Source organism: Geotrypetes seraphini, chromosome 13 (assembly GCF_902459505.1).
Source record: "Geotrypetes seraphini chromosome 13, aGeoSer1.1, whole genome shotgun sequence".
NCBI lineage: Eukaryota > Metazoa > Chordata > Amphibia > Gymnophiona > Dermophiidae > Geotrypetes > Geotrypetes seraphini.
The window spans coordinates 58,121,646-58,136,539 of record NC_047096.1 but is presented as its reverse complement, the minus strand read 5'-3'; the positions used below and the strand labels follow the sequence as shown (position 1 = coordinate 58,136,539).

At 48.5% G+C, this 14,894-nt stretch overlaps 1 protein-coding gene across 3 annotated transcripts in view; it reads right to left on the bottom strand.

Annotated features, from left to right (window-relative positions):
- Nucleotides 1–385: 385 nt before the first annotated feature.
- ETV4 (ETS variant transcription factor 4) overlaps nt 386–14,894 on the bottom strand; it is a 117,958-nt gene continuing 103,449 nt past the window's right edge. Inside the window, exons 10-11 of one of the 3 annotated variants that reach the window (XM_033917294.1) lie at nt 8,157–8,258; nt 386–2,264 (exon numbers count right to left, since the gene is read on the bottom strand). In XM_033917294.1, coding sequence (XP_033773185.1) covers nt 2,052–2,264; nt 8,157–8,258 — 315 coding nt within the window. In that variant the 3' untranslated portion in view covers nt 386–2,051. The remainder of the gene's footprint in view (nt 2,265–8,156; nt 8,259–14,894) is intronic. The other 2 variants (XM_033917293.1, XM_033917292.1) reach the window with 2 other exon arrangements.

The window sequence follows — 14,894 nt, the reverse complement described above, 5'->3', positions numbered from 1 at the left end:
AATACAGCACAGACAGTTGAAGAGCAGTTCTTTATCGGAGCTGGAGATGGCCTGGCCTAGTAAATCGGTGAACAATTCCTACTATCCATTCAGTCATGTCCAACCCTTGGATACTCTGAAGGCCAGTCCTCGCCATGCTGCCCTGTTTTCCACAGCTTCTTCAATTGCTTGATGTTCATTCCTGTGTCATTCTTGATGGTATCCAAGCCAATGGGCCTTTGGCCTCCCCTGCTTCCTTTTACCACTGACCATACCGAATGGTAAAAGGAAGCAGGGGAGACCAAAGGCCCGTTGGCTGGATACCATCAAGAATTTGATAGGAATGAATGAATCAGTGAAGTGCAGTGTACTAAAAAAAAAAGTAGTATACAAGTCCCATCCCCTCCTCCCCTTTAGCATATATGGAGGGGGAGGGATCTTAGCTGGAAATGCTGCAGGGGACTGGTTATTAATGGTGGCACCTAGTGGTCAAATTTAAAGCTCAGAAATGTCCTAGTGCGATGTCCTCCAAACCACAAATTTGTCCCCATCCCATTCCTGTAAGCTCTGCCTTAACTCCACAAGCCTCAAACACTTATGATGTTAAAGTGTTTAAGGATGAGGACAGAGCTCGCAGGAATGGGGCAGGGGCAGGAAAAGAAGTTCCCGTGGGGACAGGGAAAAATTTGTTCCCGTTTCATTCTCTACTCCAAGTCTGAACGATAAAGCAGGCTGGGATGCAAAAACGTACCTGGGTAGCTGCAAAGCAAAATGCCTGGTGCCAGTTTCCAAGCCCAGAGCTCCAGGGTTAACTGAAGAACCAGTGACGTCTGTAAGACATGAATACAGCAGCGAGAGCTGAAGCGTGGACTTGGATAGGATGCTTTGAGAACAGAGAGTTTGGACAGAAAAAGTACACAATTCGTTATTTAGGGGGGGGGGGGAAAGTAACACGAAAACAGATTTTGAACAAGATTTGGGGCTTTTTGTTATTAACTGCACCATTTTATTAACTCCTGTAACAGGACTGCAGAGTGAGACCAGCAGCTTCAAAGTGGCAGTTCTTGATCCTTTCCCGTCCCCTCCTGCAGTTTATTCTACCCACCCTAATCCCAATTTGAAAGGCATGGAAAACACATCACAAACATTTGTGTCTTTACAGGTTTAGTACCTTTTCAAAGCCATTGCTCTTGGGGGGGGGGGGGGGGTTGGCTGTGTCTCTCGTGCTGATTGAGGAGAAGCCTGACTACAATTCACACCTTCCCTTCGCTGCCAGATGCGCTGCCAGTCCAAACAAGACTCAAGGCAGCAGTATTGGCGAGACTGCCTGAACCACTGTTCTGTGTTTTAGGGTGTTTTCATTCAAGCACTCGCATGGCGGTGACTGCTGCAGCCACAGTCCTTCCTTGCTCAAGACTAGCAGAAAATTAGATGGAAAAGACCACTGCGGGAGGGCGGGCACTGCATTTCACCTTTCAGTCTGGAGCTGCCAGTCTCAGTTCCACGCCCCAAACTCATCATGGTTTCTGGAGAATTTAAGAGCACCAGAAGCAAAGCAAGCTGCTACGTGTAATGGGTAACTTGCACTGTGGTTGTCAGTCTTGAAAAGGACAAAACCAGAAATCTAAAATAAGAGCTGAAGCGTGCGTTGGTAAAAAAAAAACATTGAGACCCTCTTTGTCCATATCTTTTTAGAGTGGTACCCTTCTAAAATTTGCCTCCCTGGCAGTGTGGTCTTTTGCTACTGGGAGGCCAAGATTGTCTTTCGGGTTGATGTCTTTATCCACGGGAAGATGAAACCTCCAAATATTTTTCTGGCCAACGATGGTAGCCACACTTTGCTGAGCTTGATAAAGTATAAGCGTTGGCTTTGAACACCAGGAAACATACCGACATCTTGGATGAACCAGGTCTATGCGTATTCAGCAGCTTATTTATAAAGTCTCTTGTTAACAGGCTGTCTCGTTTGGAAAAAAAAAAAAAAAAAAAAAAAATCTCCTATGCTTATCACAAACTAACAAAAAAATATCCCCATATGTACAAGGATTACATCGTGTCCCCCTGTTAAGGAGTCAGTAGGAATAGCCTTTGCCGTAGTGCTGCGAGGAGATGTCCTGAACGTAGGCCATATTCTCATCCAGGTGGGATAGGGGGACCGTGTCTTCCTCGCTCACCTGTCGCTCAAACTCGGACTTCAGGGTTGGGCGCTGGTTGTCGGGGAAGGCTAATGAGAAAAGCGCTTCTGGCTCGCACACAAATTTGTAAACATAACGCTCTCCAGCAACCTGAAGAAAAAAAAAAATAAGAGAGAGGTTATGAGCAGGGTATGTACTGGTAGGGTGGGCGAGGTCATTGTAAGGAATTCCCCATTGCAAGGGAACACTGTCTCAAATACCCTAAAATACTAGTGGAAAGTTAGCATCAATAGCACCTACATTGATGAGGCAGATATAAAGCCATAGGTAGAGTACACACGTGTGCACATATTAGCACATTTTATAATCAACAGCTAGCATTGGGAATCTGAACATGCAGCACCTCTGGTATGTTTGCATTTTTCATAGTACAGGCGGAAAAAGATTTCTGTTTTTATTTCTCCAGGCAGCGTCCAACTTCTTGGAGTTTCCAGTTGTTGTTTTTTTGTTTGCACATTTCTAACCTATGGTAATTTATTCTGTAGTTGGTAGGACGGTATCCATATTTTGCATATGTGACACTGGTGATGTATTTTGTGAGCATGTGGATTTTTGTGTACACCTTTGTAGCAACCATTCGTGATCTCTTTTCCAAATAAGTGGTGAGTTATAAGGACGTTTCCTTTCCTTTTCACAGACTTTGTTGCTGGTTGCAGAGAGTGTGACTATTGTGGGGGTGGATTCTTCTGTAGTCATTCCACCCCTTAAAGACCTCCCTACAATTAATGGCGTAGTAAGGGGGGGCAGTCTGCCCCAGGCACCATCTTGGTGGCGCTGGCACTCATCCTCCTCTCCGCCCCCACTCCTTCCCAAACCCCCAAACACCCTTTCCCATCCCACGTAACTCTTTAACGTTCTCAGCGCGAGCAGCAACCCCAACCTCAAATACCCTGTTTTTCTATTTCAGAAGGCAGCACGGAGGTATCACAGCAGACCCATCATGTGAAAATTAAATAGCTGTCCTTCTGCACACCATCCTGGTGTACCCTAGCTCTGAAGCTGTCACTTGTGACAAAATGTCACTCTCCGATAACAGTGAGCGCTCTTCTTAAAAAGAGTGTCCTGAATATGTGAACAGAATCAGGAGACAGCGTGTATTGAGGGAAAGTAACGACACTCATTCCAGAATAAAGGACTAACTTAGTGTAGTGTTTATTAGCTTTCGAAGGTGACCCTTCTTCCTCAGATCAGAAAGAAGAACAGCCACCTTCAAAACCTAATCAAACAATGTACTAAGTGAGTCCAATAAAAAGGTATTACCTTTAATTCTATATATTATCTCAGTGGACTAACCCAGCTACCACATCATTTCACTCAGAATAAAACACAAAATCAAGCATGAAAATTTTCTGGCTGCCCTAATTTGCACCCAGCTACAGGTGCCCCAAGCCTCAAAGACTCAAGAACTGTTCCCCCTCTTCCAATGCCCACAGTCTCATTTCATATCAGGGGCCAAGGTTCGTATCATATAGAGAATGACACAGTGGCTGTTACCCGCAGCTAGTCGAGAGTAACCTGCCAAAACGGTGGGAGAAAAGAAGTGGTCACCACGGGTACGGGGACAAGGCCATTCACCGCCCCATGGAGTGAATGGCCTTGCCTCTGCAGTGGAATGCGCGTGGTCACTGAGCGTGGGGTCCAGCAGCCCCATCCCTCCTTCCTAACGATTGTCGCCATCCAGGCATCTCCCTCCCTCCCCCTCACTGTCGTGGCGATTTTAAATTTTCTCTCAATAAAGCAGCTGGAGCCTTGAAGTCGCGCGTGGCTGCCGGAAAGTTCTCCTCTGACGCAACCGGAAATAGGAAGTTGTGTCTTAGGAGAAGTTTCCGGCAGCTGCACCCGACTTCAAGGCTCCGGCTGCTTGTTGAGAGAAAAATTAAAAATTGCCAGGGAAGAGGAAAGGAGGGAGATGCTCGGAGACGGAGGGAGGGGGCTGCTGGACCACGCGAAGGGTGCTGAAGGGAAGTGGAGAGAGGAGGTGGGGTGGTAAGAGGAATAGACGCTGAAAGGAAATGGGGAGAAGACGGAAATGGGGAAGAGAGAGTGGGGAGAGGACGTTGAAGGGAACTAGGGAAGAGAGAGAGGTAGAAGGCACTAAAGAGAACTGGATGGAAAGAGGGGATAAAGAAAAAAAAGGCACATCAAGTTTCAAGTTTATTAAAAAAAAATTTTATACCGCTTAATCAAATTTCTAGGCGGTGTACAGAAATAAAATGTGTCTTAAAAAAGAAATGCAGCACAACAAAGAAAAATGGGGAGACCCAATGATCCACAGTGAAAACAATCCACCGATGAAAACAAAAACTGTGGATACAGATGTTCTGGAGATAATTTATTAAACACTGATATATAAAACCATGAAAATTCAATTAAAAAAGTACAATAATAAAAAATACTGTGATAAAAATCCAACCGGACCCTACACGGTCCATGTTTCGGCGAACACGCCTTCCTCAGGGGTCCAATGGCTTGCAAAGAATTGGACTGAAAACAGTCTACTGTCTTTAAACCTGTGAGCAAAGAACACCGCAGAGAAGCTGAAATCTTCCGACGACAAGGCCTGCGTTTTGCGGGAAAAACTTGGGACCCGCTGCATCAGGGATATTTATGTGTTGCTTAAGATATATCCTTGATGCAGCGGGTCCCAAGTTTTTCCCGCAAAACGCAGACCTTGTCATCGGAAGACAGATAAATTTTAAAGCAACGCCTGTGGTTCCTAAAAGAGCAGTTTTGAGCTAAGTACGTTTTGAAAATTAGTATGAACGGCAGTAATTTGCTTTATGAACTGAAGTTTACAAGGAAATGAAAATGGAGTCAAATATGAATTATAGCGAATTATTAACGTAGTATTTATAGCACATGAGCACTTCCAATGAATTATTTCAAACAAGCACTTTAGAATAAGCTTAGCTGAGTTTAATACCTTAAATATTGAAGGAACAACAATGAATTCAATGAACTTAATGAACTGAGACTAATTGAAATATTTATGGCATAGAAGCACTTTAAATTAGGAATATGTTTTAAAATTTGTAAGATTACTTCTGGGTGGGTTTCGAGTGTCAATTTGGTATGTAGTCTTTATACCATGATGAATTATTAAATTGATTAATTTTATATAGTAGTTTAATGATTGTAAGAAAAATGAAATAAATGAAATAAAGTTGGATAGTAACTATAAAGTTTTTTAAGTATAGGAAGTAGATTACAACATTAATCATTAATTAATTTGGTAGGGAGGTTGGGACAAAGCCTATGAGGAGTATGAGAAGATTGGTTTTCTTTCTCTTGGAAAACCCCCATTATGGGGAGATATACTCCATAATCTGAGGCTTGTCTCTATACATAAAATTTAATAAAATAATTATTAGGAAGTAGTCTACTCCCCTTTTTGACTTTTTTAATGGTTTTGTGTATGTATATTTAATTTATTTATACACACACATACCATAAATTATGTGACCAGATTTGATATGAAAAAAATTCTCAATTTTCCTCTACGTTGCTAGTTTAATTCTCCAGCATATTTCTATCTCCTTTCCCATCTCTTTTTCCTCTATTTTCTTTAATATTGTGGATATTTTTGGTTTTTTGCCATTTGATCTGATTTTCCTATTAATGATTGTTGTATGGATTTGGGATTTACCTAAGTAAGAAATCTTTTCCGTATCAAGAACTATCTTGAGATTTTTATTTATAGAATTTCTTAAAATAAAGAATGCTAGTGTAACTCTGTGGCTACTTGCCTAATTTTAGGTGTGAGTGCTTAAAGGGCATTATAAATGCTTCCATCTAACTGCTGTCAGGCGTGCAACTGACAGAATTCTATAACTTATGCACTTAGTAGATAAAGACAGGTTGTTCACCCTCTCCAGGGTAGGAAGAATGAGAGGGCACTCTCTAAAGTTGAAAGGGGATAGATTCCGTACAAACATAAGGAAGTTCTTCTTCACCCAGAGAGTGGTGGAAAACTGGAACGCTCTTCCGGAGACTGTTATAGGGGAAAACACCCTCCAGGGGCAGATAAAGACAGATTGTTCACCCTCTTCAAGGTAGGGAGAACGAGAGGGCACTCTCTAAAGTTGAAAGGGGATAGATTCCGTACAAACATAAGGAAGTTCTTCTTCACCCAGAGAATGGTGGAAAACTGGAACGCTCTTCTGGAGTCTGTTGTAGGAGAAAATACCCTCCAGGGATTCAAGACAAGGTTGGACAAGTTCCTGCTGAACCGGAACAAACGCAGATAGGGCTGGTCTCGGTTGGGGCACTGGTCCTTGACCTAGGGGTCGCCGCGTGAGCCGACTGCTGGGCAGGATGGATTACTGGTTTGACCCAGCAGCAGCAATTCTTATGTTCTTAAGTGTGAGGCATGCCCCCGATCCATTCATGCCCCCTTCCAGTTGTATACTATGGATTTTATGCATGTAATATGTATTACACTAAAGGCAGTTAAGTGCCATTTAATTCAAATTATAGCCAATTATCGGTTACTGATGGCTCTCAGAGCCCGTCAATCTGTCCAGAATTTAGCAGCTCGGCTGCTTGGTAAACCATCTCATATTCATCATATTACGCCCTTGCTTTTAAGTATTATTGCTTGCCAAGTTGTGCAGTTAAAAATGATCTTTTTGATTTTGAGAGATTAGGCAGGGGAGGTTCCTTTCTATTTTGTTCAGTCTCTGTCCTCTCTCAATCTGGTCTGGTAAGTGTGTTCTGGGACGGGTGTGTTACTGCAGTCGCCTGCTCCAAGAGATGCGTCAAAGATCTTTCTATAGCAGAGCTCTTTTTGAGTGGCAGCGGCCTACGAATGATCTGTCTTTTTCAGCGAGACAAATAATGGATTATCCAACCTTTAGAAAGTTGGTAAAATCAGATCTTTTTAGAAAAGATCTGTTAAAATGCGTGTATTTCATATATGTTATTTATTCCTGGAGTGTGTCCACCCGGCTATATGAATTGTTACCCATGTTGAGCTGCTAAGCTATTATACGGGATATAAGAACTGAATTGTACTGTAGGGTATTGTATTGCTGTATGAATACTAGTGAACTATTGTATTTTTCATAAGCAGATAAAGAAATTACTCTTTCAGAAAGCATTTGAACAACTGCTGTAAGATGGAGTGTTACATATTTTCATTATATTTTTCTGTTTGTTTTCTGCGAATCGAGTGGGGTATACAGTTTTGTTTCGTTTAACAAACAAATGAACAATTAAGATATGTGCATAAGTAACACAAACAACTTTGCATGCACGTTTATAGAAATAGGGGGATATGATCGATCATCCAACTGAGACGCACTTTTCCAAAACTCACCCAGGGAGGATTCTCAAAACTCGCTGGCAAGATCCAGCGAGTTGACGTAGTGGCTGTAATGGGAGCAATGTTTATTTTATGGGCGATTCTCAGCATAAGAGCATGCAAATTATATGCACAATATTTGTGCGGAGAATCGCTGGTAAAGATCGGGAGGAACTATGCTAAGCACAGCTCCTCCCATCCACAGGTCTCCCCAAGCCTGCAGGGGCCTTAGGTGCCTAGGCCAATCAGAGCCTTAGGCCCAGGATGCACTGGGAAGAGGCAGGCCTGCCGTCCAGAGTAGGCATCCCTCTGTCTTGCCTTCATCCAAAAGGTACTGGGGGATGGGCAGATTGTTAGGGGTTTTGGGGAGTGGGGGCATCCCTCCTTCCAGGGGGTGATGGGAGGTTGTCATGGTAAGTTTTGAGAATCCTCCTCTCAGTCCATTTATTTTTTGTCAGTTTTGACCTATGTAATTAATTTCGTCAAAGCAAGATGCATTTACTATAGCTTATTCCTGTGCCAAAATTCATGGACCGAGTGAGTTTTGGCACAGGAATAACCCAAGGGAAATCAATTTTGCCTTAATGAACAAAATTAATTACAGAGCTCAAAACTAAGCAAAAGCGGACTGAATGGTTGGGAAAAGTGCTCCTCAGTTTGGGGAATGTGACCTGGCCCACCTTTTGCATAATGCCCTTCTCATAATAGTAGCGAAGAGATCGGCTCAGCTTGTCATAGTTCATGGCTGGACGATTCTTCTGCAAGCCCCAGAGTCTGGCGACCTGTAAAACAAGAGGCGTTACTGCAGCCACAGCGATCACCATAGAACAGCAACTTCAGCCAGAGCCCTCGTGTGTCCGTCCCCTCCCCCTCCCATTACAAAAATATCCACTTCATCCAAAAGGATAAATACAGTAAATAAAAATGAACTTCAAGATATACATTAAAATACCTCTACTTAGAAAAACATTTTCTTGAGCTGGGCTAAGCCTGGACTCGTGTGGTTTTAAAAACCAGAGGCAGGCCTTGCTCCACTAGAAGGTAAGGATGGGAAATCGGGTCCTTCTAATGCAAGAATAGTAGAAATGGTGACTGATAAGACCTTCAATGTTAAAATCATGAAATATTTTGACTAAACAAAGATCTGGATTTCCTACGACATTATAAACCCTAACATTATACAGCTTTGTCACCCTCTGATCACCTTTCCATCTCTGCCTACTTCTCACCCCCTCCTTCCCTCCACAACCACTCCTGCCTTCTCCATGAGACTTATCAATGGCATGCTTTTATGTTTCGCATATGCACAGTGTCCAGAAAAAAAAAAAAACCCAACAACCCAGGACCCCCAAAGTTTTTCTAAAAAAAAACCAAACAAATGTACTATTATTAAAAAATGATTACTATTATTGATGGATATTATTGCAACCCAGACGATTCTTGTTTTCAAAAGCGACACCATTCAGGAACTGACCAAGATCTGTTTCAGCAAAGGAGAAATTAGGTTCTTACCTGCTAATTTACTTTCTTTTAGCTTCTCCAGACCAGTAGAGGTTAACTTTACGAATGGGTATATATCTAATCATGACCAGCAGGTGGAGACTGAAAACAAAACTTTGGGACAGTATATCCTAGCCCCTCCTCTCTATTTCCCTCAGTCTGCCGAATAGCCAAGCAGAACCAAGAACTGGAAAACAACAGAGAGAAAAAACAATACTCCGAAAGGAGTAACAAGTAACAAACCCAAAATGCTGTTGGAAAATGCAGAAGAGAAATTCCCGAAGGAAGAATGTCCCCACAGCTCGCCAGCTAAGCCAGCCGAGCCACAGCCGCTGTTCTTCAATTCTCCCCGGCCCTAGAAAAATACTAGAACCCGCAGCAAAAACCAAAAACTGCCCGCGCAACAGCCCCAACAACAACAACAACAGACAGGGTGGGGACCTCTACTGGTCTGGAGAAGCTAAAAGAAAGTAAATTAGCAGGTAAGAACCTAATTTCTCCTTCTTTAGCACTCTCCAGACCAGTAGAGGTTAACTTTACGAATGGGACGTACCAAAGCAGTCCCTCTCACGGGCGGGACCCCCGAAGGGCCGATACCAGTACACGCTCACCGAACACCGCGTCCCGACGCGCCTGCACATCAACCCGATAATGACGGACAAAGGAATGCAAGGAGGACCAAACCGCAGCCTTACAAATATCCACAGGGGGCACGAGCGACGACTCAGCCCAAGAAGCCGCCTGACCCCGTGTGGAATGAGCCTTGAGAAACTCCGGAACCGGCTGCTGTTTCAGAAGATAAGCGGAAGCAATCGTCTCCTTGATCCAGCGCGCAATAGTAGCCTTAGAAGCGCCAGCTCCCCGACGAGAACCCGCCAGGAGGACAAAGAGATGATCGGACTTCCGGAATTCCTGGGTCCGCTGCACATAAGAGCGAAGGACCCGACCGACATCCAACTTGCGCAGCTGCCGTTGCTCAGAAGAGCCCTCCCGACTACCCAAGACCGGGAGAACCACCGATTGATTGACATGAAAAGGAGAAACAACCTTAGGCAGAAAGGAAGGAACAGGCCGCAAGACGACCCGTTCCTTAGAAAACTCCAAGAAGGGAGTCCTACAAGAGAAAGCCTGCAGCTCAGAAACACGCCTAGCAGAAGTAATGGCCACCAAAAAGACCGCCTTCAAAGTAAGGTCCTTCAAAGAACAGTCGTCCAAGGGCTCGAAAGGCGGACGCACCAAAACAGAGAGAACCAGATTAAGATCCCAAGAGGGAACCGAGGGCCGAAGGGGAGGCCTAAGCAACTTGGCCGCCCGCAAAAACCGAATCACCTCAGGAAGCGCCGATAAACGCTGACCTGACACCAACCCTCGAAAAGCCGACAGGGCCGCAAGCTGAACCCGGAGAGAAGACCAAGCCAGGCCTCTATCCAGGCCATCCTGCAAAAACTCCAGAATGGAAGGCAGAGAAGCGCGAAAAGAGGTCACTCCCCGCGCCCGACACCATTCCTCAAAGAGACGCCAAACCCGCACATAAGCCCGAGAGGTAGAAAGCCTCCGGGACCCCAACAGTGTAGAAATCACCTTGTCTGAATATCCCTTCTTGCTAAGGCGACCCCTTTCAAGAGCCATGCCGTAAGACAGAAGGGAGACGGGTCGAACATGGGAATGGGACCCTGCCTCAGAAGGTCGTCCGAGAGAGGCAGAGGAAGAGGATCCGCTACCAGGTGCCTCACCAGATCCGCATACCACGGACGGCGAGGCCAATCCGGCGCCACCAGCACCACCAAACCCGGATGGTAAACAATGCGAAGAAGCACTCTGCCCACCAGCGGCCAAGGAGGGAACACATACAACAGCCCCTCCGTTGGCCACGGCTGGACCAGAGCATCCAGACCCTCGGCCAGACCGTCCCTGCGACGACTGAAGAAGCGGGGCACCTTGGCGTTGCCACCCGTGGCCATCAGGTCCATCAGGGGCTGCCCCCAAGCCTGCACTATCAACTGAAACGCCTCGGCGCCGAGACACCACTCTCCTGGATCTAGGAAGTGACGACTGAGGAAGTCTGCCTGAACGTTGTCTACTCCGGCTATATGAGAGGCCGAGAGGTCCAGCAGATGGGATTCCGCCCAAACCATGAGCAGAGCCGCCTCCTGCGCCACCCGAGTGCTCTTGGTGCCCCCCTGACGATTGACATAAGCCACCGCCGTGGCATTGTCCGACAGCACTCTGACTGACTTGCCCCGCAACAGGGAGTGGAAAGCCAACAGCGCCAGACGGACCGCTCTGGTCTCCAACACGTTGATCGACCAGGCGGCCTCCTCCGCGGACCAGGTGCCCTGAGCTGAGTGACCCAAACACTGAGCCCCCCAACCCAGGAGACTCGCATCCGTCAGGAGCACCGTCCACTGCGGGAGATCCAGACCCACCCCCTGAACTAGGTGAGGGGTCTGGAGCCACCAACGCAGACTGCAGCGCGCCAAGCCTCGTAGGGGAACCGGAACATCCATCCCGTGCCTCTGGGGAGACCACCTCCGGAGCAGAGCATACTGGAGAGGACGCATGTGGGCCCGCGCCCACCTCACCACGTCCAGGGACGCCGCCATCGACCCCAAGACCTGGAGGAAATCTCGCGCCCGAGGACACCGGGACGCCAAAAGCAGGCGAATCTGAGATTGCAATTTGCTCACCCGGCCCTCTGGGAGGAAGACCTTCCCCAAGGAGGTGTCGAACAGCACCCCTAGGTACTCCAGACGCTGAGCCGGGACCAACCGACTCTTGGCAAGGTTGACCACCCAGCCCAGCGACCGGAGAAACTCCACCACCCGAGCAGTAACCCGGGAACTTTCCTGCAACGACTTTGCCCGAATTAACCAGTCGTCCAGGTAGGGGTGTACCAGGATGCCCTCCGACCGCAAGGCTGCCGCGACGACCACCATCACCTTGGTGAACGTCCGCGGAGCCGTGGCCAGCCCAAAGGGAAGCGCACAGAACTGAAAGTGCCGACCCAAGATCGCAAAGCGCAGGAAACGCTGATGAGAGGCCCGAATGGGAACATGCAAGTAGGCCTCCGTCAGATCGAGAGAAGTGAGAAACTCCCCCGGCTGAACCGCCAGAATGACCGACCGCAGAGTTTCCATACGGAAAGAGGGAATCTTGAGAGCCCTGTTGACCCCTTTCAAATCGAGGATGGGCCGAAAAGTCCCCTCCTTCTTGGGCACCACAAAGTAAATGGAGTACCTGCCCGTGCCCCACTCTGGAGGGGGCACCGGAACAACTGCCCTGAGATCTATCAAGCGCTGAAGGGTCTGGCGAAAAGCCTGCGTCTTCACCGGAGTCTGACATGGAGAAGCGAGGAAAAAATCCGGCAGAGAGCGGGCGAACTCCAGGGCATAACCGTCCCGCACCACCTCCAGGACCCACTGATCGGACGTGATCTCGGCCCATTTGGGGAAAAAATCTCGCAGCCGGGCCCCCACCGGAACCAAAGGGGGCGCCGGCAAGGCGTCATTGTGCAGGACGGGAAGCGGGGGAACCGGCGGAGGGATTCCCTGCCCCCCGACGGGCCCCCCGAAAGGGCTGCGTGCGCTGGAAGAACCGACCCCGGGAAAAACCCGGAGACTGGAAAGAAGCAGCCCCACGCCCCGGGCGATACTTGCGAAAATCCCGCAAACGCCCCCGGGCCGCACCCCCCCGAGACGCCGGGCGGGCACGGTCCTCCGGCAGACGGGGAACTTTCGAGTCCGACAGAGTCTGAATCAACTTATCCAAGTCCTCTCCAAACAAAAACGACCCCCGAAAGGGAAATTTAGTAAGCTTAGCTTTGGACGCAGCATCCGCCGCCCAAGCGCGCAGCCACAACACACGCCTTGCGGCCACGCCAAAAGCCATAGACTTAGCCGAGCTCCGCACCAAGTCATAGAGAGCATCTGAGAGGAATGAGGCCGCCATCTCAATCTTCGCAACCTCCTGATCCACCAGAGACCAGTCGTCAGACTCTCGATCCAAGACCCGCTCCGCCCACCGAAACACGGCGCGAGCGACCAGTCCCCCACAAATAGCCGCCTGGACCCCAAGGGCCGAGACCTGAAAATTTTGCTTAAGGAGGCCCTCCAATTTGCGCTCCTCAGGGTCTCGCAAGGCAGAACCGCCCTCAACAGGCACGGTATGCCGCTTGGAAATCGCCGAGACCACCGCATCCACGACCGGCGAAGCTAACGTAGCCCGATCCCCTTCAGGAATGGGATACAGGCGAGCCATGCTGCGCGCCAGCCGAAACGGCGTCTCCGGCGTTTTCCACTGCTCCAGAATAATATCCCGAATATCCTGATGCATAGGAAAAGAGCGGGAAACGGAACGGATCCCCCGCAACAGGGGGTCCCCCACACGCGGAGTCTCCGGCGGCGCGTCCTCAAAACGCAAGACCGAAGAAACCTGCTGAATAAGGTCAGGCAGCTCATCTTTCTGAAAAAGACGCACCACAGACGCCTCGTCACTGGAGAACGGGAAATCCGACAACCCGCCGCCAGCTTCCGTCCCCTCCAGAGAGTCCTGGAATTCCTCAGAAGGGTCCAGGTCCTCCTCCAAACCGACCCGATCCTCCGACCACAAATTCTCGTCCCACGACACCCGCGGACGCTTGGACAAGGTAGGCGGCGGAGGGGACGTCACGCCAGACGAAAGAGGCAAAGCCGCAGGAAGCGCGGAGGAAAAACCACCCCCCGAGACCCCCTGGGCGCAACCGGGACCCCCAGCCGCCTGAAAATAGGCTCTGCATAAAGAAAAGAAAAAATCAGGAGAAAACCCCCCCGAGGGTCCCAAGGGACTCCCTGCCACAGCAGGGGACCCAGCAGAACCTTGCCCCTGCATAGTCAAAACAGGGGGAAGGTCACCTGAGGTGGAAGACAAAATGGAGGGGCCAGACAGAGAAGATGGCGGTTTTCCCGCCAAAAAAGCTCCCTCCATAGCCTGAAGCGGCTGAGAAACCTGAATAGTCTCAGCCGCTAAAGCAGGCAAGCCGGCATCAGCTGTCAAAAAATCAGCTGAGAGGGAATCCTCTACAACCCGACCGTCGGCGGTCTGGGGATTCCCTCCGTGGGCGGACGGAGAAGACCGGGCTTCGCCACCGTTCCCTGCCGACTCGCGAGGCACCATCGGCGGGGAGCTCTGGGCGCCTGCAGCCGCTGCCGACGGAGCTCCTCCACCGCCCCGGCCTGAACACCGCTTGCACAGGCCGGCCGCGAGTGCCTCGCGTCTGGAGCACAATGAGCACTTTTTCCCTTTAGAAGTGCTCATTGCTCCATACGCGACCTAGCTGTAAAAAAGTGCCGGTTAGTTGAAAAAATACAGTAAAATACAGTTTTCTTAAAGGGATACAACCCTCCAGACCAGCACTACCTCAGGATTTTTTTTTTTTTTTTTTACAGAACAGACTCCACAGGCTCTCAAAGCAATAGTCTTGCTTGATTTAGGGGGCAAGGCTTATTGCTGAGGCTCCTCTAAAAAAATGTGGGGAGGTGGAGGAAGTGGGGGGAGGGACCCCGCTCGTGACCCGCCGGGTTTGACACCCCCGAGGTCGGACGAACCCCCAAACAGAGTCCGTCCAAGCTCCGTCCGGCTAAAAACAGGGACAAAAAACACCTTAAACAAATTCCAACAGCCCTACCAAGGGAGATGGGTACAGATCACTCAACACCTGCTGGAGACTGAAAGAAGACTGAGGGAAATAGAGAGGAGGGGCTAGGATATACTGTCCCAAAGTTTTGTTTTCAGTCTCCACCTGCTGGTCATGATTAGATATATACCCATTCGTAAAGTTAACCTCTACTGGTCTGGAGAGTGCTAAAGAAATGGCGTTTAGCGAAGATAAAGTTGGGATTACATTTTTGCTTCAAAACAAGGCCTAGGGCACAAAGTGTTTG